General features: G+C 38.9%; 1 protein-coding gene across 1 annotated transcript in view; it reads right to left on the reverse strand.

Moving 5' to 3' along the window:
* Positions 1 to 25223, reverse strand: part of ubac2 (UBA domain containing 2) — a 311947-nt gene that overhangs the window by 119953 nt on the left and 166771 nt on the right. Inside the window, exon 5 of the mRNA XM_039744818.1 lies at positions 15994 to 16117. Coding sequence (XP_039600752.1) covers positions 15994 to 16117 — 124 coding nt within the window. The remainder of the gene's footprint in view (positions 1 to 15993; positions 16118 to 25223) is intronic.

The following is a 25223-nucleotide window of genomic DNA, read 5'->3' on the forward strand; positions in this document are numbered from 1 at the left end:
AAGGTTTGTTTTTTTATCTCCATGTGGCTTATTATGCATGCAAAGCGCAAGCACCTCCTTGTCTTATACTGACATGGTACTCGAAGATCGACCTGCACATTTAGCGACAAGCAGAGATAACTCATAATTATTCTTTGTATGTTTCATAAAAATTACATTTTGAGAACCTGCATTATTTACTTATCTGTTTTACCGCTAACAAAGTTCCACAGAGTCTGTAATACAGATGATCAGTATTATATACCTGGGGGGTGGTCCTATCAAATCTTGGCTATTGCAGCTCCAAGAAATGTCTTGCTAGCCTCACAACGCATTCTTCTAGACTGGCCAAATTATCAGTAAATAATTTGATGAACAAAGTTGAACATGAATGTAGTAAATTTACTGTGAATAACAATTTGACAAAATTCCCTGATCAACATTATTGGTGATGAAATATGAATGTACAGCTCCTGCAGACATTTTTTTTTTTTGTCCCTGAAGTTGAAATTCACCCTTGAAAGGTGCTGATTTGAAATGACAGAAAATTCACCACAGGAACTAATAGACATTCCACAGAACGACTTCCAGAACCAGTTAGGAGTGTTGTATAAAACAGAGGAGGGGAATACTTTGAAGGAGATAAGATGCAAGTATATTATTAAATGTTTTTTTTTTTTTTTAAAATGTGGTTTCCTTTTGTGTGTGAGTGTGTGTGTGTGTGTATGTGTATATATATATATAGACACATACACAAGCATTAATTTTTAGAAAGTGCACGTACACTTATATGCATGCTATACACCAATTACTGAATATGACACAAAATTGGTATACTGTATTATTGAAAATGTTCATTTCCATAGTCTTGTGAGATTTATATCCTATATACTTTAAATGTTATTAAAATGACTAATCCTACCCAAATGTTGATAAGCAGCTCACCAGTATTTTTTTATCTTGCCTTTTCTCTGTAAGTGACTAAAATGCATTATTTGCATCCAGGGGACTTTTTTAGTGATGCAAATTAAACATATAAACTTTTGTCATAAGACTGAGAGTACTAATGCAAAAGGTAATTCCTACTCTTTGACCTTTTCTAAGGAATTTTCCTTACTACCTAATCAAGTCCTTTCACATCTATATACATTCATTTTTATCACAGAATCACAGAAGAGTGTTGATCCAATTTAAATAACAGGAGTTACTTTCTCACCTCACTTTATTATTTTTAACAATTAACAGCAGCATTGCTGAGTGAAATCAGGAATGATTAAGTTAAGTAAGTAGGCACATAAGAAATATGAATTAAAGATTAATTATTTATTAAATCAAAACCTACTTTTTCCCACTTAAGTTGAGTACATTTTAAAAACAACCTACTTTCACTTTTCTACAGTATCATTTCATAAAGCACTGAAATAGGAAGGCTTCACATACACTGAAAGTGCTGCAAAAGCTGAACATGTCATTTCCTAAAATCAAAACAGCTCATCTTAGTGCATCATCATTAACACAGACACACTGAATTAAGCTAAACACCTTGTGCAAACTCATTGAGTTTACCTAGAAGTCACAGAGAGGTGGCAGTTTGAAATAATCTGGGAGCGGTGGGGTCTCTCTCTGTGTGAATACGGGCAGACGTGATTGGAGTCATTTAAGCTAATTTTGAGTAAAAAGGGATTGGTACTGCTAAAATATCAGTAGTTTTCCAGGCAGGTTTGCCCCAAAACGTAAAAGTGATTCTAGAGACTGAAATACAAGTAACACCAGTTTTGTCTTTAAAGGCTGGAGTCTTGAGTGCAATTGGAGTAAAGTTTCAAGAGGAAAATACTACAGCCTGAGACTTGACACAACCTGCCACACATTCTGCAATCCATTTAATCCAGATAAGATTTAAGCAGCACTAGGTGGTGGGCAACTGTATTTCAGACCCAAATCAAGTATATGCTTACTCACACATTCTGTACATTGTCCATTTAGAGCTAACAAATAATATACATGTCATGTTATTGGGCTTTGGGAGGGAACATGTTTGCTGGATGTGTGAGGTATAGTAGCTGCACTACCGTGCCAACCAGGGAGACAGAAGAAGCAGTTGAAGAGTTTAATAAATAATGTGGTCTTTTTGAAAGTGGGAGAGACACCTTAGCTAAATGTGTGGACAAATAAGCCTAGGTGGTAAAGCCATATTGGACAACAGGTATTTGCTGACCCCACATTCTAGTTTAAAGAGACACACTTAAAGTAGATACAGTACTTCTGACACATAGATAGATAGATAGATAGATAGATAGATAGATAGATAGATAGATAGATAGATAGATAGATAGATAGATAGATAGATAGATAGATAGATAGATAGATAGATACCTTATTAATCGAAATTCACAAATAGCACACTGCAAATACTGATTGGTTATGTATGAACTGTAATGAATGTTGAATCAGAAAAGGAGATTATTTTGGAGGTATTTTAAGGAACTTTTTAAAATAAATGTGAAGAATTTAACATGCAGCAATTCTTTACAATTTAATAAAACAACAATTGGGCATCATGATATAAGCAGTTGTTCCACAATATGCTCAGAAATCAAATCATTCTGTGCTATGCTAATTAGTAATATAAATGGCTAGCTCTATTGTCTCCATTTAGTGTGGAGGAACAAGGTGAGGATCCAGGCCTCAGGAAAACTTTTTACAGATGAAGAGGATATTAAATTTATTGTCATCACAATAGCTTGTTTTGGAAGTATGAAGTAAATTATTTTTATGTATTTTTGTATATCTGTCTATGTATATGTTACAGATAATGTATGAAATACAGGTATTGTATAGAATAACTAGGCAATATATAGAATGCCTGGTGTTTTTAGGCGAAGTATGAAATATCCAAATTATTTTAATATTATACTTTCCTAGGCATTGTATGTAATATCTAGGCATTATACAGAATGACAAATGCTATTTAGGCAAAGTATTAAAAGAGAGTCATGAAAAGGCTTTTATTGAAAAGACATGTATGAAAAAGAAAGAAATGCAAAATAAAGTATAGGACTTTATTATTGAGGAAAACAAGAGAAAATAAAATATGAACCTACTTGTTGCAACAAGGAAGGAAAAAAATTATTTTATGCCTAGGAAATGTGTGAAATGTTAATCGTTTTATACTTTGACATCCAATTTTCAGCATTCTATATATTGCCTAGGCATTCTGTACAATGCCTGCATTTCACACATTTCCGGTAACATATATATTTATATTGGAACATTAGAACACTCTAGACGAGAATAGGCCATTCAGCCCAACAAAGCTTGCCAGTCCTATCCACTTATTTCTTCCAAAAACACATCAAGTCGAGTTTTCAAAGTCCCTAACGTCTTACTGTCTACCACACTACTTGGTAGCTTATTCCAAGCATCTATCGTTCTTTGTGTAAAGAAAAACTTCCTAATGTTTGTGTGAAATTTACCCCTAACAAGTTTCCAACTGTGTCTCCGTGTTCTTGATGAACTCATTTTAAAATAACAGTCTCGATCCACTGTACTAATTCCCTTCATAATTTTAAACACTTCAGTCATGTCAACTCTTAATCTTTTGCTTAAACTGTATAAGCAGTTTATATATATATATATATATATATATATATATATATATATATATATATATATATATATATATATATATATATACTGTATACAGGGTGGTCCAGATCTAATTATGCAGATCCAGATTCTTCATGTCGCCAGTTCGCACACTTCTCGATGGATTTTTCACTTGATTTTCTATATAATAAACTTAATAAGTTATAGCATAATGAAAATTGCATAATTAGAGCTGGACCACCCTAAAAAACCTTGGAAGGAGATGAGACGTGATTTTCTCAGAGAGACACTTATACGTCCCGCAAGAAAGAGATTTAACCACGCCCAAGCTGGAAATAAAGGACAAAGAGTATATGACAAACTAGAAAGTCATAAAGAATTGTTGGCGTGGTACATATGCAGATCAGGTTAGAAATAATGAAAGTATGAAAAATCGAAAGTCTCAAAAAAAGGATAGTAAAGATCGCATTAGTGCAAACAAACGGAAATTACTCCTCAGTGAAATAACGGAACAGTGAAAAGAGATCAAATATATTGTTCAGATTTAAACTTTAAGTCAGAGACTTGTAGATCGTCTAATTCATGTTGCCAGCGAGAAATAAAAGATTCCGAAAACGATGGCATGGTATGAAGTCCTGTGAGACGGAGACTTTTAACATGAGATCCTTTCAAGTCACGACCTACTTACAACTATTTTCAAACAAGACCACGGTCATCTAACCTACGTTATGTGAATGGTTTTGTCAGACACAGTTCCTGTGCTTTCAGCTCTAAGTTGTGTGAATGCTTTTGGCAGACACACTTCCTGCGTTCTCAGCTCTTATAAATTGTATCAGGACTAAGGATTAAGGCCTTCTTAAGAGGAGAGATTATCTCATATCTTTCCCACAGAAATAAATCCGAAGCGAAGAAAGTAGCAGAGATAAAAAGCGAAATTACTAAAATAGATGAAGAACATGCCAGACTACCAAGCGAGACTCTACATAAGAGGAGGCAGGCTCTACATTCAGAATTAAACCTCTTGACAACTAAAGAAACTGAACAACTAATTTACAAATCCAGACATCATTATTATGAACATGGAGAGAAAGCTAATAAGCTTTTAGCGCAACAAATTCACAAGCAAGAAGTGTGCAACGCAATCTCGGTAATCACTAACACGAACGGAGATAAAATCATCGAACACAAAAATATAATGTACACCTTTAGAGACTACTATAAATCCCTATATACTACTGAGTTTAAAGAAGACAATATACAATCTAATGCATTTCTGGATACATTACAGATACCACAAATTGACGCTTTTAGTGTGGAGGAACTCGATAAACCTCTGGCATTATCAGAATTACTGGATGCTATAAAGTCACTCCAAGGTGGAAAAGCAGCAGGCCCTGACGGCTACCCTGCAGAGTTTTACAAGAAATTCTCCGCTCAGCTAGCTCCCCTCCTATTAGCAACATTTACAGAAGCCAGAGATAACCAATTTCTTCCACAAACCTTTCGCCAAGCACTAATCACTGTCTTTCCAAAACAAAATAAGGACTTATTACAATGTGCATCATACAGACCAATTTCACTTCTGAATAACGACGTTAAAATACTCTCTAAAATCATAGCTAGAAGGATGGAGAAAGTGCTCCCTCGGTAATATCACAAGACCAAACTGGATTTATTAGGGGCCGACACTTATCTTCAAATCTTCGACGCCTGTTTAATGTAATATACTCACCAACTAAATCAAACACCCCAGAAATATTATTATCATTGGATGCAGAAAAAGCATTCGACATGATTGAATGGAAATACCTTTTACTATTTTGGAGAAGTTTGGGTTTGGCCCGAACATTTGTGCATGGATTAAATTACTGTATACTAACCCAGAAGCTTCAGTTTGCATCAATAACATTTGCTCAGACTACTTTAAACTAGAACGTGGCACAAGACAAGGATGCCCTTTGTCACCACTGCTGTTTGCAATTGCCATTGAACCACTGGCAATACATTGTCGAAATACTGATCAGATAAAGGGGATTAGCAGAGAAGGACTGGAACAGAAAATCTCATTATATGCAGATGACATGGTACTGTATATATCGGACCAGAAAATTCTGTGCCTGCAGTCTTAGCAGCACTCACAGAATTTCAAAAGCTCTCTGGTCTCAGAATTAATCTGAATAAAAGTGTACTCTTTCCGTGAATTCTCAAGCATATAATATTAGATTAGACACCCTACCTTTTATCATTGCAGAACAGTTTAAATACCTAGGGGTAAACATCACAAGTAAACATAAAGCTCTATATCAACAAAATTTCGTGTCTGCATGGAAAAAATTAAACAAGACTTGCATAGATGGTCAACCCTTCATCTCACACTAGCTGGAAGAATTAACACTGTTAAGATGAATATTCTTCCTAAGCTCCTTTTTATTTCAAAACATACCAATATACATTAATAAATCGTTCTTTAAGCAATTAGATTCAACAATAACCTCATTTATTTGGAATTCAAAACATCCACGCATCAAAAGAGCGACCCTACAAAGACAAAAGGCAGAAGGCGGCATGGCTCTACCTAACTTCCAGTTTTATTACTGGGTGGCAAATATACAGTCGATAAGAACCTGGACACAAATAGAAGAACATACACAGGCATGGACCACAATAGAAGTAAAATCCTGCAGTACTTCTTTGTATTCCCTGCTCTGTGCTCCAATAAACACATGTTATTGGCAATACACTAATAACCCAATTGTGCTCCACTCACTTAGAATCTGGAACCAATGTAGAAAGCATTTTAAGACGGAGAAGCTTCTATCTGTGGCACCTCTGCAAGAGAACCACCTCTTTCAACCTTAACAAACATATGCAGTTTTAATATCTGGAAAAATTTGGAATTAACTTGCTTAGAGATCTTTATATAGACAACGTCTTTGCATCCTATGAACAATTACATTCCAAATTTAACATTCCAGCTACAATTTCTTTCACTATCTTCAAATCAGGAACTTTGTTAAACAGAACCTTCCAGATTTTCCTCATCTTGCACCCTCATCCACGCTGGAAAAATATTGCTCAATTTCAAGGAATTAGACTCCATCTCTACAATATATAAAATCATTTTACAATCCCTTCCTTTCAAAGATCCAAGAGGACACTGGGAAAATGACCTCTCAATTAATATATCAGAAAAGGAGTGGAAAGTAGCAATGCAGAGAATTCACTCAAGCTCCATATGCAAAGCATACAATTATACAACTCAAAATTATATATCGAGCACATCTGTCTCGACTAAAACTCTCCAAAATGTTTCCAGGGCATGATCCAACCTGCGAACGTTGCAACCAAGCCCCAGCCTCACTGGGTCACATGTTCTGGGCCTGCACCAAATTAACATTATTCTGGACAAAATTTTTAATTACCTCTCAGACAGCCTTGGACTCACAATCCCTCCTAACCCATTAACAGCTGTGTTTGGGGTTCTTCCAGAGGGGCTTAAAGTGGAGAAAGACAAACAAATTGTGATTGCATTCACTACACTGTTGGCACGCAGACTTATTCTGATAAACTGGAAGAACCCAAACTCTCCTCTTTTAAGTCAGTGGGAAACTGATGTGTTATATTATTTGAAATTGGAAAAAATCAAATACTCAGTTAGAGGATCTGTACAGACTTTTTCAAAACATGGCAGGATCTAATCAGTAATATTTTAAAATAAGTTTATAAAGCACAGAGAATTTATTAATTTAGGTATTTTTACAAGCCTTAAATTTTACACCGTTTGGCTTGCTCTCTCTCTCAGGGGTGGGGATCGATCTGTTCTTAACATAATTCTTTTTTTTGTAAAAACTTGATTGCTATGTATTGATTGTAATAAAATTAATAAATAAAAGAATAAATAAATAAATAAATGGTATCAGGACAATAATTTTATATGTTCTGGATGACACGTCAATGACAAAGAGAAGAAGAAAGAGCATGGACAAATATTCAAAAATGTAGTTTTATTTATTAGAGAGAAAGAAACAATATTCACTCACAGGCAGATATACGTTGCATTGTCACGATACTGTATAAGTCCAAACACAGAATCAAAATTTAATGCAATCTTGAAGAAAAGTTAATTCCAAATATTGTTTTTACTAAAGTTTTAAAATAAAAGTGTAAATAATGCATATGTAACAATTCTCATGAAAATAATAATCTCTTTAAATTGTATATCCGGTAAACCAAACCCGGGGGTGGGCGAGCAGGGGGCAGAGCTCCCTAGTCTCTATTATAATAAAAAAAATCCTGGGACGAGACAAGGCTTTTTCAGAGAGATACTTTCATGTCCTGTGAGACCAGACTTTGGGCCAAGAGATTTAACCACACCTAGGGCTGGAAATAAAAGTCAAAGAGTAGAAGACAAAGTAGAATATTGTAAAGAATTCAAAAACATTGGCGTGATACACATGCAGAGCAGGTTAGAGATGATGTAAGTACGAAAATTCAAAAGTCTCAAAAAATGATGATAAAGATCGCATTAGTGCAAACAAACAGAAATTATTACTCGGTGAAATAATGGAACAGCGAAAAGAGATCAAATATATTGTTCGGATTTAAACTTTAAGTCGGAGACTTGTAGATCGTCTGATTCGTGTTGCCATTAGGGAAAAGTAGCGTTACTTCCCAATGAAGAGGCACAGCTGCGAGAATTAAAAGAGTTGTTGTTTGGTGAAAGTGAAATCCACATACACGATCAGCAGAGGCGCAAAGTGGCTGGTGCGCAGCACAGGCCGGAGGGAGTTGGCAAGCGAAGCGAGCAGGGGGCGAATAATACTAGTCTATATATATAAAATATATTTGTAGCTAGAGATCCACAAAGGGAGAAAATGAGTCAGATATCTTAAAAAATAGTTTTATTTTTTATTGACAGCCTACCAGGTGTCATCATCAGAGGAAAATTATTAGACATACAGGTATGAAAGTCACTATATAGCAGGTGAAATGAGGTTATAAGGGCCAGGTGGATTAAAAAGGTGGGGTTCAGAAAGGTTTGGTCATAAAGTCTTTTTTATTATTTTAGTGTTCTTTTAAAGTCTGCATATGCGAGGTTCAAGTTCAAGTGTCTGCTAATGGTGTTTTCATTAGAGAGCCAAGATTCAGTCAGCTCTCTGGCATTCTTACTACTGGCCCTGAATTTTACATTCACAGTGTTCCAATTAAATGTGTGTCCAGTGGAATTTGTATGTGTGTAAATCAGAGAGAATGCTAAACATACAGAGAGAGTATGAAAACTATAAGTCAAGTGTATTCACTGCACATTATCGTGCAGTCTGCTGTTACTTGTGATACGTATAATTCAATATTAATTATTTTAAATACTAGCAGTATTTGTTTGCAGATTGCATTGGTTTGTATTACATTATAACATGGAAGGCAGCTGTAATGTCCATGCATAAGCAGCATATATTTACTTTGCGTATAATAGAAACTTTTCTACCAAGCTTGTTACAGTTATCAGCTACGTTATTAGAGATTTATAAAATGCATTTTCACAGCACACATAATTTTCTGCCTATCAACTCCAACACTGTCTCAATTTCTGAAAATCTTTGTTTGTATCACCAGCAAATGCTGAAAAAAGTTTTTCCAAGCTTAGTTTTAAGTCCAAACTCAGAAATTTATCTGGCTCTCAGATCTTATGTTTCTGCTGACTGACATATCACTATTTACAAAGATGAAGTTATTGTATTCCATCACAACATTGGATATTAAACCCAAAAGCTGACCATATCAAGAAAGGGGTTGTTTTGTAACTGAGATCTCTTAATACATGCAATAATAATTATAATACATTTTATTTAAACAGTACCTTTCCCATGCTCAAGGCGCTAGCGTACATAAAATTGTTTTACATTGTACTTCAGGGTTCTGGATCATAACAATTTAATTTTCCCTTGCCGAAAGTCTGTTCCACAAACATGAATAGTGATATATGGTACCGGATGAGCAGTTTCAGTGGCTTCCTGAATATTTAACCTACAACAATAGGAACTTTAAAGAGGGGGGTAAAATCTCTGATTTGATGAGCTATGATTTGAGCTTTGAAAAATTTGAAATTTGGTATTTCGTATAAGTACATGGGTATTCTTTCACTTACCTATTCTTGCCTTTAAATATATATTACATTAGGAAAATAAAGTATATGTACTGTAGGGGATCTTTCTGATAATCTAAACTAATCTGCAATCACTAACACATATTTTTATCATGGTTGTGAATATTATAATGCCTCTGATATTAAATCCAAATATCCTGTGACATTTAAAACATAGAAATAAAATTGGGTACCATTTTGTGCCCAAAATTAAAAATGCAACTAATCCTGTTTTGAACAGGGCCAAATATTTCATATTTGCTAATCAAAAGGTCTTGTGCACATCAATGACCCCGAGCTTGAACCTGAAAGGGGTTATCTATAGTGCTGAGTTTGTAAGTGGCCAACAATCAACATTTGTGTACTAAAATATGTGAAATACAAATGTCTAAGCAGTTGTGGTTTGTAGTCTGTGTTTCTTGTTTCAGAACCACATCAACATTGATGCCAAAAAACTCAAATTGAAGTACTGTGTTATCATTGAATTTGTAACACTATTGAACAATGTGCAATGAGATTTATTTTTGCCTAGTCAAGAAAACTTCCACTGCAGAGCAAATTGTAATGAAGAACTGAAAAATAATGATGCAGTGAGCGTTGTAAGAATTACTTATGGATCAGATGAACCCATGCTCCACTTTATTAAAATTATATATGAGCAAGGTCTGTGTACACTGAGTAGGCAGAATGTTGTCTTCAAAAATCACCCATCTCATGTTTCAGGAAGAATTTCATGCTGATAAATTCAGAAAGACATATAAAAGGTGTTTCATAACTGAGAATGAAAGTTTCATACTCTACTATCAGCCAAAGTCCAAATATGAGTAAAAGCAATCGAAGGATACTGATTTTACTACACCAAAGAAACTCACAGACCGAGCTGCAGCCAGCAAGATCACCTGCACAATTTTTATGATGCTAAATGTATAGTTCATAATGATTTAAAAGACCCACAAAATCAGACAATATTACATTGACTTGTTTTGGCGTTGTGAGAACATACACTGTCACACACGTGTGCATGGGAAGCAGCTGAAGGGCTTAGAAAATACTGTTTATACATCTGCCCGGGGCGGGGGCACTGACGCTCTTTCTGAGTTCTCTGCAGGTCTTACCGGGAAATCCCACCAGGAGCCGCCATTTCCAGGAAGGACACATCACTTCCGGTTCCGGCCCCAAGAATGAGGTCACTTCGGTTCCGGCCCCAAGGATGATGTCACTTCCAGTTCCGGCCCAGAGGACGACATCATTTCCGCCCTCTGTGCTATAAAGCTCACTGCCTTTGCTTAGGCAGGCAGTTCTGTTTTGGACTCTGTTGTGTAACAACTGTTTAACAATGCCTCAAAGACTTTTGCAGCGGAAACCGATTAAGCGGGTGGCTGCCCCAAACCTTTCACGTCTCTGGTCTCCTCTTCTTACAGTGGCGTAGTCGGCAGGATGGTGTCCCGATGAACCGGGACACGAACTTCATGGAACCAGGTGGGTGAGTACGGGGCGAGTTTCAGGGCAGGGAGTGCGCGGAGGGTCAGGAAGGGCGGTGCAGGCTCTGCTCCATGAGCATAACCGGGTTGACCACCCATCTCGTGGAGAAGGTAGAGGGGACCCACAGGCGTGGGCTGGCTTCTGGGGAACACACTCAAGTGGCTCAGTATGCTCTCCTTGGCAGGAAAGCCGAGCTGCCCATCGGGACCAAGGTCCCTGTTAACGATGGGTTGTCCCCAGGCTGGCAGGTGAAGGAAATAATAAACTGGGAGTTTAACCCAAACAAAGGGCTGTCAGAGCAGGCTATGGCTCTCTGGCAACAGGTGGGTGAGTGGCTACGGCCATTGAGTTGACCCCTACAAATAGTGCAGCAAGTGGCCTGTTTTTGCTGCTAAAAGCTACCCCAGGAATTTGCCCAGCCGGCCTGGGGCGAATTCCATTCTATGGACGAGCTGCTACAAACCTTGCAAACCCAGAGCCGGCTGTGAAACCTGGGAGGCAGAACAGCCGCTCTGTGGACTACCGGGAGCTATGTCCTACTAAAGCAGTCCCTTCCACGCAATCCAGAGCCTGTTCAAGTCGCCGGGCCGTCTGGCTTGCGACCTGTCGAGGAACAAGGCGGACCGTAGGGGACAATGGCGGGGTTGTTTGTGTGCCCTTAGCAATCCCTGGCGGATAAACATACGGGGAGCTTCTTATTAATGGACATAAATAACAGCGCTGTTCGATTCCGGCAGTAGCGTGTCTGTCGTTGCTCGCCGTTTTATTCTACCGCAACAGTGGATTAAAAGAAGACCAGTCTAAAATGTATACGGAGATATCCGCACATACAATACCGCCCGGTGTTACGTATGTCTCGGAGGAACCCTTCGACAGCTTACGTGGCGGTGCATCCGGATCCTCCGTTTCCGTAATCCTCGGGAGACTGGTCTGATAGTAACGGCGGTAGTTTAGAAAGCATTCCCGAAAACTTATGGCCTCGTTATAGATGACAACGATTCATCTCAAGTTGCTTCCACACCGTGTAATCAGCCGACAGGGAGTGGGGCGGTAGGCCAAGAGAGTGCGAAGACACCCGGACCGTCGCGGGCTACTACGTCATCCACTAGCGCCCGGCAGCGAGGAGGAATCTCCGCCCCTTGAGGTCAGACCGGACCCTCTCTGAGTTGCACTTTCAGTTTAGAGCAACACCGGCTTCTTTCAAGAGAGAACAGTGGAATGGCGACTCTCTGAAACACATAAAGAATGCAGTGGTTCTCGTTAACGCCAGCGCGATTTGCCCATGCCACAGGGACCTCACTTTGTCATTGATAATGATTTGTTGTATCGGGTCGCTGAACATGAGGGGAAGGTCGGAAGTTGTTGCTAATCCAGCGGACCTACCGGCGGCAGGTTTGCGAGTTAGCACACTCCCACCTTCTTGGAGGCCATCTCGGCTCCGATAAAACATTAGAGCGAATTAAGCTCCGTTTTTCTGGCCGGGATTAATGAGGAGGTTAGCGCTTTTGCATTTCCTGTCCGGAATGTCAACTGCGGCAAATTCCTAGGAGGACCGTGCTCCTCTGGTTCCCCTTCCCCTTATTGGCGTTTCCTTTGATAGGATTGGGGTTGACATAGTAGGACCCTAGAACCCTCAGCCGAGGATATAAATATATACTGTCCTCGTGGATTATGCTACCCGATTCCCTGAAGCCGTTCCGTTGCTTTCGGCTACCACAAAAATATTGCACGGGAACTAGTAGGAGTCTTTTTGCAGTAGGCATTCCTAGAGAAGTCCTGACGGACCAAGGAACGCCTTTTACCTCGGAAAGCGTTCAAGGAGACTGCCAAGTTACTGAAAATAAAGCATTTAAAGACCTCGGTGTATCATCCTCAAACCGATGGCCTAGTGGAGAGATTTAATCAAACTCTCAAGCAAATGCTACGTAAGGTAGTCAGCAAGGATGGGAGGATTGGGACCAACTCCTCCCCTTGTCCTCTTTGCATATCGGAAGTTCCTCAAGCCTCTACGGGTTCTCTCCATTTGAATTACTATCGGAAGACAACCCCGGGTTTATTGGATATTTTAAAGAGGGCTGGGAAGGGGAGGCACAGCCCTCCACTAATATTTTGGAATATATAGCCCAATTGCGATAGATTTGATGCAATAAGACCGATTCTAAAAGTCATATAGAGGAGGCGCAATCAGCACAGGCCGCCTTTATGACCGTGGCACGACTCTCCGGGAGTTCCAACCGGGGGATCGCGTCATGGTATTGGTACCAACTTCTCACTCTAAACTGCTCGCACATTGGCTAGGCCCCTCTGAAATTAAGGAAAGGAAGGGATTGGTTGACTATTTGGTGAAACAGCCCATGCGCCGACCAGCTGAGCGAATATATCATGTAAACCTGCTGAAACCGTGGAAGGAGAGGGTCGATCCCTCCTCCGGACAGCCCTGCTCTCTCTTCGCTGAAGTAAGTTCCCTTAATTTCGCGAGCAGCTATCCCCCAGGCAGAAACAAGAGCTCGAAGCAGCTATCCGCTCTGTCCCAGAGGTGGTAAGTGAAAAACCCGGTCGGACCTCTCTGATTGCGCGACATATTGACTGACCGGGGTGATCGTCCGTGGCGACCCTACAGACTCCCGGAGGCAAAGAAAGTAGAAGTGGAACTGGAAATCAAGCGAATGCTGGCACTAGGAGTAATCGAGGAAAGTAGTAGTCCCTCGTCCAGTCCCATCGTCTTGATTGCTAAGCCTGACGGCAGTTGGAGGTTTTGCAATGACTTCCGTCGGCAACCAAGTTTCCAGATTGATGCTTATCCCATGCCTCGCGTGGATGACCTCCTCGAGACTGGGACCAGCCAAATTCTTGACTACACTTGACATGACAAAGGGGTACTGGCAGGTTCCTTTAACGGAGTCCGCTGAAGGAAAAACCGTTTAGCACTCCTAGCGGACACTGGCAGTATCGTGTCCTTCCATTCGGGTTACACGCCTGCGACTTTTCAGCGTCTGGTGGACAAAGTGCTCCGGCCCCATAACTCGTTCTGTGCTGCCTATCTGGATGGCGCGTCATCTATTCCAGCACCTGGAAGGAACACATACAGCAGGTCACAGCAGTATTACGGACACTGGGAGGCGGGCTCGAATCAACCCCAAGAAATGTTTCTTTGGATTGAGGAAGCCAAATATTTGGGCTACCTAGTGGGCGGGGTACTGTGAGGCCACAGTGTTCCAAGTTGCAAGCCATAATGGCCTGGCCCGTCCAAAACCAAGCGGCAAGTCCAATCCTTCTCGGTTTGGCGGGTACTACCGCCGGTTTGTGCCTCGCTTCTCCGAGAGCGGCGCCTTGACCGATTTGACAAAGAAAAGAGCTCCTAATACGGTGGTATGGTCTGATAAGCGGGGCTGCATTCAGTGACTTAAAAGGGCTCTGACTTCAGCACCTATCTTGATCTCCCCTAACTTCTCTCTCCCTTTTATCCTCCAGGCGGACGCCGGACACAGGCTTGGGTGCCGTGTTGAGCCAAAGCGCCGGCGGTGTTGAACACCCGTTATGTACCTGAGCGGAAACTGTTGGACAGGGAGACCAGGTACGGCGGTGGAGAAAGAGGCTCTGGCGATCAAATGGGCGGTAACTCAGCTGCGGTACTACCGCTTGGGTCGCGTGTTCACTCTGGTGACGGATCATGCACCTCTGAAGTGGATGGCCCTTCACAGGGAGTTGAATCCACGGGTCACGAGGTGGTTTCTTGACCTGCAGCAGTACAAGTATACTTCGTTCATCGACAGGGGTCTCTTCATGCCAACGCCGATGCCCTCTCCCGGGCCCACGACCTCTCGGTGCAGGACGCCCGACCCGACGGGTCTGGGCTGAGGGGAGTCTTGTCACACTGCGTGTGCATGGGAAGCAGCTGAAGGGCTTAGAAATACTGTTTATACATCTGCCCGGGGCGGGGTGCACTGACGCTCTTTCTGAGTTCTCTGCAGGTCTTACCCGGGAAATCCCACCAGGAGCCGCCATTTCCAGGAAGGACACATCACTTCCGGTTCCGGCCCCAAGAATGAGGTCACTTCCGGTTCCGGCCCCAAGGATGATGTCACTTCCAGTTCCGGCCCAGAGGACGACATCATTTCCGCCCTCTGTGCTATAAAGCTCACTGCCTTTGCTTAGGCAGGCAGTTCTGTTTTGGACTCTGTTGTGTAACAACTGTTTAACAATGCCTCAAAGACTTTTGCAGCCGGGAAACCGCATTAAACGGGTGGCTGCCCCAAACCTTTCTATGTCTCTGGTCTCCTCTTCTTACAACACAAATTTCATCCTTCTGTTTCATAACAATGACCCCTCTACTACACTGTACAGCATGCAAAGGTAATCGGTGAAGTGGTTGACAAGTTACTCAGCTAATCAGTTCTATTTTGCTACATGCCCCTGACTAGCCCATTCTTCATAAAACTCACTTTGCGCTTAGATTTTTATTCAATAATTTGCTAGCATCATAATCATAATGGAATTTTATTTCTGCAGCTTAAAAATCTGTACAGCAACTTCCTGTCAGTCATTTGGATTCTTCATAGAGTGAATTGCTCTTTTAAACTTCATAATAATTGTATACTAAAATAAGATTTTTTTAACAGAGATTTCTGTTGAAAAGTTTCAACAATCTGCTTCATCTAAGTATGGATTTAAGCATAATCACATTTTTATCAATTAAAAAGTACAATATGAAAAAAGTCCCTTTTTTAACAAAGACTGTCCATAGAGTGGTCAAAAAAACGACTGACACATATTGGTAGACTAACCTGAAGGCCAATTAAATAGACCAAGGACTTGTTGGTTACTGCAAATTGTCCCAGAACTTGAGTGACTTGTATCCTTGGAATGGAGTGGTAGAACGGCACAAAGAATGCAAAAATGGGAGCCAAGCTGAAAGAAAAGATAACATGCATTAGAAAGTAGCAAAGTTTTCTTATGATTCTTGCCCAACTTTTTATGTTTATTTTTTTAATAATCTGTCGGCATTTATGCTTCTATCTTCATTCTGGCTTTTTAAGCAAAGAAACAAATTGAAACTGAAGGAAAAAGGTTATTCACAAGCTGAAAAACAAAATTGAAAAGAAATTTGGTATACAGTAATCCCTCCTCGATCGCGGGGGTTGCGTTCCAGAACCCCCCGCGATAGACGAAAATCCGCGAAGTAGAAACCATATGTTTGTGTAGTTATTTTTATATATTTTAAGCCCTTATAAACTCTCCCACACTGTTAACATTATTAGAGCCCTCTAGACATGAAATAACACCCTTTAGTCAAAAGTTTAAACTGTCCTCCATGACAAGACAGAGATGACAGTTCTTTCTCACAATTAAAAGAATGCAAATAGATCTTCTCTTCAGGAGCAGAGAATTTCAGAGGGGAGAGAGAGAGAGAGCTCGCAAAGAAAAGCAAACAATCAAAAAATCAATACTTGTGCTTTTAAGTTTGCCGCGGCATTTTTAGAGGAGCGTTAGTATCTTCTAAGCAAACAGCCTCTGTGCAAACAGCCCCTCTGCTCACATCTCCTCCGTCAGGCGCAGAGAACGTCAGAGAGAGAGAGCGAGATTAAAGCAACAATCAAAAAATCAATACGTGTGCTTTTAAATATGCGAGCACGCAATAAAGCGGCATTTTTAGAGGAGGCGTCAGTATCTTTTAAGCAAACAGCCTCTGTGCAAACAGCCCCTCCGTCAGGCGCAGAGAATGTCAGAGAGGGTGAGAGAGAGGCAGAGACAAGCAAACAATCAAGCTCCGCGCTGGATGCATATCTTATAGCATTGAGGAGTTTTAGTTAATATGTAATACATGCTCTGATTGGGTAGCTTCTAAGCCATCCGCCAATAGCATCCCTTGTATGAAATCAACAGGGCAAACAAACTGAGGAAGCGTGTAGCATAAATTAAAAGACCCATTGTCTGCAGAAATCCGCGAACCAGCGAAAAATCTGTGATATATATTTAGATGTGCTTACATTTAAAATCCGCGATAGAGTGAAACCGTCGAAGCGCGATATAGCGAGGGATTACTGTGTAACTTTTTGACTCTCTATCTGTCATCATGTTTTTCAAATAATTAAGCAAAAAACAGGTACTGGTAAAAGCTGACCTATAAATAAAAATACTAAAAAAAAGTACTGATACTAACCCGAAATCATTCAAAATTAATTGATATGTCACCCTGATACTCTGGTCTGAATCATTGTTAATTGTGATGCTGGACATAAATGGATCACGTCTTTCGACTGTATAAATAATAAAGTGAAAAAAAAAAAAAACAAAGTAATTTCACAGGTTTTATGGTTAATGTTCAACAGCGCAGAACAGCTTTTCACTGTATGGCACTGTTGCATTCACTAATTTTAAATTAAAGTGTTACAAGAACTTCATCCAAACATCTGTTTCTCTAAAGTTTCCTTTTGGCAGACTCGGGCATTAACAACATAGAGGAATTTATAGCCAACTAAAAAACTTGAATTCTTACTAGTAAAGATTATTACAGTATACTTGTCCATAAGCAACAGTTATGTATAATATGCATAATTAGAGCCATGCCGTGGTAAGTGTAAAAAAATTCCTGATCCATTGATAAATTCAGATAAAGTTTTGTTAAAAACATATTAGGATTTTTCTAGCAAAAGAACAGATTAAAATGGCACATTTCTGTTGTAGTAATACCACACTTCAAAGAGCAAATAGCTTTCAAGTCAAAATGTAAATAGGAAATTATTACACCAGACAATGAATGATCAAAAACCAAACAAAAGTGCAAAATAAATTTATAGTCACTAGACAAGCAAAAGTTGAAAAAAGCTAAACTACTTTAAATTAAATTATTTTTGTCTTCACCTATGATTCGGGTCTAACAGTGAAATCAGTGAGCATTCCATTTATCCTAACGTAAAGGTAGTAATAAATAAATACAGAAAAAACACTATTTTCATAAAATAATAAAAGAAAAATCTGTACAGAGCTACTAGAAGAAGCAGTATGGTAAAAGTCTATCTATAGTGATAACTACTGATGACTTTTAAAATGCACATCACAGAGGTCATTTAAATGAAAGTTACAAGATGACAAGGTCATTTAACAGGAATCAGGTTAGGGCATAGCATCACTAGTCCATTGGCTTAAAACCACAGAAGGATTTTGATCTTGGCAAAATTACATGCATACACCCTATATGGGGGCATGACATAATTCTTACATTTTACTTTTTTTAAATAAGGATGAAAAAGTTTATGCTATGTCCCATCTAGTGCTGCTTTTAGACTCTGTTTTACTTGGAATGTAGCAAAACTCAACCTTTTAAACTGGCTAAGTGTGTGAAATGTTTTACTACTGTTACTTTCTGGGCATCACTCCAAGGACTAAAGGTGAACAAGAACATCCTCATGGGAATTACATTTGTATGAGAAACGGAGACCTTGTAAGAAATATGCCTTATAAAGGCTTGATCACTAAAGTGAAACTTAAAAAGACTGCCTGAGTTTCCTTCTGTATTCCTAATCCAGTTTTGTGGCGAGTTTATCTTGTGATGTTTTCTGTCAGTTGCTTCATTCAAATGAATAATGTGTTAAAGGTTGTATAAAAATGTACTGCCTACTTGCCACTATATACCTGTACATGCTGAATATTTCACTAGCTACATGATCTACTGACTGCAAGAAAGCAATATTTTTGCAAAATAACTAAATAATCATTGAGAAATGACGCATTAAAATTTTTTGAGTATTGAGAATATGTTTCCATGTTAGTTCCTTTGTGTATAGATATATATTACATGTGTTTTTCAACTGAAATCCTCCACCTGTGTCCTTGACCCAGTACGAACAAGCTTTTATTAAATAAGTCTTCGATGTCCTTATAGATAGTGCACCTAACTTGTCATTAGATACGGGGGACTTCCCTGACTGTCTACAGACTAAAGTTGTTAAACTCCCACTCAAGAAAAATAATCTCGACTCCTTTGTCTTTGACAATTTTAGACCTATTTCTAACCAGCCTTTCTTAAGTAAAGTTTTAGTCAGGTTTTAGAACAAAGCATTATATAGAAACTGTGCTGGTTAAAGTAGTAAATGCTTTGCAGGTTAATGCAGACAGAGGCCATGTAACTGTTCTTGTTCTCTTACACTTGAGTGCAGCATTTGACAAAGTAGACCACAGTCTTTATATATAATACGCTACCATGGCTGTTTGTTTGTCTGTCTAGGATTTTGAATCATCTGTTGCTCGCAAACCGTTTGAACTATTGACCTGAAATTTGGTAAACATATACTATGTGATGTCTATTATCCACATTCAAGGTGATGATTGACCTCCAAGGTTATTCCTCTTTTTATTTTACTGTAGAATCAACTCTCGGCAGCAGCCGTGCAGCGCATGCATTCGGGCGCTATTCTCATCCCGACCACCTTTGCCGTCACTTCCCCTACCTCTTCATATCTTAAATCATTCTTGAGGCAGATTGAAAACTTAAGTGCCAGCTTAACTGAAAAATTAAAGAAAACGTACTAAGTAACTGCAACATAAACACTGACTTAATCACTTTTAATGCAAAAAGATGTTGACAAAAGAAGAGAAGAAGCAGGCTGCTAGGGTGGAGAAAAGAAGAGCTGCTCAGGAAGCAGCAAGTGCATCAACCTCTGAGCAAATGAATGTTACACATACAGAGAAAGAGTATGAAAACTATGAATGCACAAGTCGAGTGTATTCACTGCAAGTTATCGTGCAGTGCGCCGTCACTGGTATTCTTATAAATCTTCTTAGACAAAGGGTGGGCCTCTCCAGCAGCATCTTAAATTGGTTTCAGTCGTACTTAACAGGTTGAAAATTCTTTGTTAATTGTGGTTACTGTACAAATACTTCAGAGATACATGATACTGTATATAGTGTACCACAAGGATCCATTCTGGGTCTGCTGCTCTTTTCAATGTACATGCTTACATTAGGCTAAATTATCTCAAAGCACAAGGTGAGCTACCACAGCTATGCAAAGAACACATATATATTGTGATATATACCAGCAGTTTATCCCGGCCAATACCCCCAAGCCGCCAGATGGAGCCCTCCCTGCAACATGGAGGTGCCTCGAATTCCAGCAGCGCATCATGGACCTTGGAGTTTTACTTCACAGTCCTGCTGGATACCGTGGGGGCTGCCAGGGGTCACTGCAGGGATGAACAGGGAATCATATTTTCCAGATAGCCTGGAAGTACTCCCTAGTCATGGGAACGGAAGACACAAAGTACTTCCGGGCTGAAGAAAAGAAGGAGTTTTTATCTGACCCAGAAGTGCTGGGAAATCACATCACATGGACTGAGGGATACAAGCACTTCCGGGTCAAGAGATATAAAAGGATTGTGGGAAAACCCAGCAAGAGAGCCAAGTTGGGAGGAAGGGTGACTGAGCTGCTGGGAGTGGAGGATTGTGATTATTGATTTATTATTGTGGATTACTGTGGAGGTGCTTTGTGCACAATGTATGAAATTAAATCAATTTCTGACTTTTACCTGGTATCTGACATGTTGTCTAAGGGTTCAGGGGTCGACAGCGTTCCCTATCTGTCACTATATATATATATATATATATATATATATATATATATATATATATATATATATATACTAATAAAATACCAGCTCGAGCAGAGAAGTAGTGTGTTAAAAAGTTATGAAAAAGAAAAGGAAACATTTTAAAAATAACTTAACATGATTGTCAATGTAATTGTTTTGTCACTGTTATGAGTGTTGCTGTCATATATATATATATATATACACACACACACACACACATATAAACATATATATACATATATCAGCATATATATATACACATACATATACACACATACATACACACATATATACATATACACATTTATACATACACATATATATATATATATACACACATACATACACACAGACACATATATACATATATATACAGTATATATGTAAAGTTAAAAAATCTTCTAGTATTGTTATTCCATGGAAGACCCAAAGAGTGTCTGATTTAAAAAGAACATGTCGTAGAGCTGAGCGTAAATGGAGGAAAACTAATCTAACTATCCATTATAAGATATTGAAGGCTAAAATAACAGAATACAATAACACTGTCCATCTTGAGAGGCGCTGCTATTTCTCTAATATTATAAATAACAATGCTAGTAATCCCAGAGTCTTATTTTCTACAATTGATCATCTGTTAAACCCAGGTAACTCAAAGGAATGCCCCCAGAATACTTCCAGTGAAACCTGTGAGAACATTGCTGTATTTTTCAATCAAAAAATTGAATTGATATTAGAGATAACATAGTATATCTCCCCAACACTGCAGAACCTCCAAAGCCCCGGTACTCCATTATAAACAAATTAAATGCTTTTACCAGGATAGATTTACCTGAATTACATAGTATAATCTCTCAACTGAAACCCTCCACCTGCATCCTTGACCCAATACCAACCAGGTTTTTCAAAGAAATATCAGACATGCTAATTGACAATATTCTGGACATAGTTAATTCGTCATTAAATACGGGGGTATTTCCAGACTGTCTTAAGACTGCTGTAGTTAAACCCCTGCTCAAGAAAAATAATCTTGACCCCTCTGCCTTTGAAAATTGTAGACCCATCTCCAACCTGCCCTTCTCAAGTAAAATTCTAGAGAAGGCAGTCATTTTGCAATTAAATGACCACCTCAATAAACATGCTATTCTTGATAAATTTCAGTCAGGTTTCAGAACAAATCACAGCACAGAAACTGCACTCGTTAAAGTAGTAAATGACTTGCGGGTAAATGCAGACAGAGGCCATTTATCTGTTCTCATCCTCTTAGATCTGAGTGCTACATTTGACACCATTGATCACAATATTCCTAGAAATCGCCTTAGTCAATGGGTGATGTTTATGAATGTTTAAACTCTCAAAAGCTGGATGTGATTTTATCGCTGAAACCGGTTATGTGCTTACAACGCTTGACAGATGCCAAATGTCACTTCAATACAACAAATCCTGCAAATACTGTCATAATTGAAACAAACCATGAAACTCAAACCGATTATGACAGCAGCAATCCAAGCTGTGAGATTTGAGACAAGATTACTGTTCACATTGCCAACTGTAAGTTGCATGCTCAAGAGTAAGCTCAGCGCACAGCTTGGTCATGTTACAACCGGAGGGTCGAACTGACAACATGGTATACAAAGAGATCCTTAACAAATAATTATTGGCATATTTTCCCTCAGTTTAAAAAGGTTAAATTTTCTTCTTAATAAAAATGTGAATGCAGTACTTCGCCGCTGCGAAGCGCGGGTATTTTGCTAAATAATAAAAACCATCATTTAAAAACTGCATTTAGTGTTTCCTTGTCTTATATTTGACTAATGGTTAAATGTGTTTGATGATCAGAAACATTTTGTGTAACAAACATGCAAAAGAATAAGAAATCAGGAAGGGGGCAAATAGTTTTCACACCACTGTATATATATATATACTAGCAAAATACCCACGCTTCGCAGCGGAGAAGTAGTGTGTTAAAGAAGCAATGAAAAGAAAAGGAAACATTTTGAAAATAACGTAACCTGATTGTCAATGTAATTGTTTTGTCACTGTTGTGAGTGATGAGTGTTGTTGTCATATATATATATATATATATATATATATATATATATATATATATTTACACACACACACACATAAACATATATATATATATATATATATACATATCTATACATATACACATATATACATACATATATATCTACATATATACACACACATATATACACACATATATATACATACACACACATATATACACACAAATACATATATTTATATATATACATACATACACACACACATATATAAACATATATATACATATACATACATATCTACATATATACACACACAGCTATTTCGTATCAGTGCAATACGATGTTTGTTAAACGGTTGACTCCGCTCTTACGTGCAATAACAAATCAAATCATTCAGTTGTCTTTGCTCATATCTCATTTTAGAGCTGGGCGCCTGGCATCTTTTTGGCCACAAGTTCGTTTCTGTTTGCTGTGAGGTTCTGTGTTGTGGAGATTCTCAGGATGGATTGCAGGTGCTCATCAGTGAGGCGACTCCTGTGTGCTGTTTTGTTAGTCTTTATCACTGAGAAGAGCTTCTCACACAGATATGTGCTACCAAACATGCACAAGGTTCGAGCCGCATGTAGACGGACTTTTTTTGTTCTTCAAAGTCACCAAAGTGCCGTGCAAACTCCACTACATTATGGGATCTGTAGTTTATTGTGTTACCAGCGCTTCATATACCCGGGCTTTAATAACAATAATACAGTATATAAAATGATCTCATGGGCCGGATATAATTACACGCCGGGCCGGATGTGGCCCGCCCTTGAGTTTGAACATATGGACTAAACAGAACTTGAAAAGATATATTTTTTCAAATGTGATCGCGCAATTCAGATAGAGTTGACGCAGACTACAGCCTGCATGCCTCAATGAGTCATCCTCCTCGCTCTTACTTTTTACCGTTCATCTAATGAATACACTGAGTATGGCTTTACCAAAACAATCATTGATGGCGAATAAAGTATCCATTATTAGTATGTAGAGCGGATATATATATATATATATATATATATATATATATATATATATATATATATATATATATATATATATATATATATATATATATATATATATATATATATACCCGCAAGTCGCAGCGGAGAAGTAGTGTGTTAAAAAGGTAGAAAAGAAAAGGGAACATTTTAAAAATAGCGTAACATGACTGTCAATATACAGTATTTGTTTTGTGAGTGTTACTGAGTGTTGCTGTCATCAAGGATTTGATTATCATTATTTCTTTCAATCAGGTTCGTATTTGTAGGATGTATTGTGTTCAAGTTACATTCCGTGTTTGTCAATGCGTTGTAAAGATGACAGGTTTCATTCATCGATTCGTTTCTTACTGCATCAATAAACAGCTCGTCTTCTTCTTTATCTGAGACCTGACACACTGCATGCACGGGTTTTTTTTTACACTGTCTTCCTTTAGCGGGACATTGACTTTTTCCAACGTACTTTGTTTCCGCAGTAGTTGGATTTATGAATATGCTTGTATGTATTAGACGCTTCATATTTTTTGCTGCCTTTTCAATTGTGTAATTCGGTTTTTGTTCAGCGCTCTTTGGAACTGTTGCTTTTTATCTGTGCACTCGTCCAGTTCCGTGAGCCACTCGGTGTACATGCATCGAAGGTTCCCAGCTGTGCTGGTGCCATCTCGTGCTATGTCCATAGCTTTATTTAATGTTACCTTAGTCCTGGCACTTAAAACTTTCTCTCGCAGTTTAGCTGAGTTTGTGTCAAACACCACCCTGACCATCTCATCTTCCTCTCCATAAGCACAGTCTTCACCCGTGAATATTTACCCGTGGCAGTTTGCTATTGGATTGCAGCTGACGGACTGACCTTATATGGGCAGGCACTAAATTACAAACCGGGTCAGCCTGTCTATGAACTTAATTTAAAGTGTAGGTTTACATCGTGCTTTGTTTCAGTAGCAGAACTCATCAATATGGTTGTATATGTCACTCGCTTCGCTTCTTATTGTTTTGCTGCCTTCTCAATTATATAAATGCATGTTTTTCTTGGCGCTTTTGAGGTCTTCCTGGTTTCTATGTACTGCGTGATTACGTGGGAGGCGTGATGATGTCACATGAAACTCCGCCCCCACGGCGTTGAAGCTCATCTCCATTACAGTAAATGGAGAAAAAACTGCTTCCAGTTATGACCATTATGCATAGAATTTCGATATAAAACCGGCCCAACTTTTGTAAGGAAGCTGTAAGGAATGAACCTGCCAAATTTCAGCCTTCCACCCACACGGAAGTTGGAGAATTAGTGATGAGTCAGTGAGTGAGTGAGTCAGTGAGTGAGTGAGTGAGTGAGTGAGGCTTTGCCTTTTATTAGTATAGA

The sequence above is a fragment of the Polypterus senegalus genome, chromosome 2, assembly GCF_016835505.1.
Source record: "Polypterus senegalus isolate Bchr_013 chromosome 2, ASM1683550v1, whole genome shotgun sequence".
In the NCBI taxonomy this organism is placed as follows: domain Eukaryota; kingdom Metazoa; phylum Chordata; class Cladistia; order Polypteriformes; family Polypteridae; genus Polypterus; species Polypterus senegalus.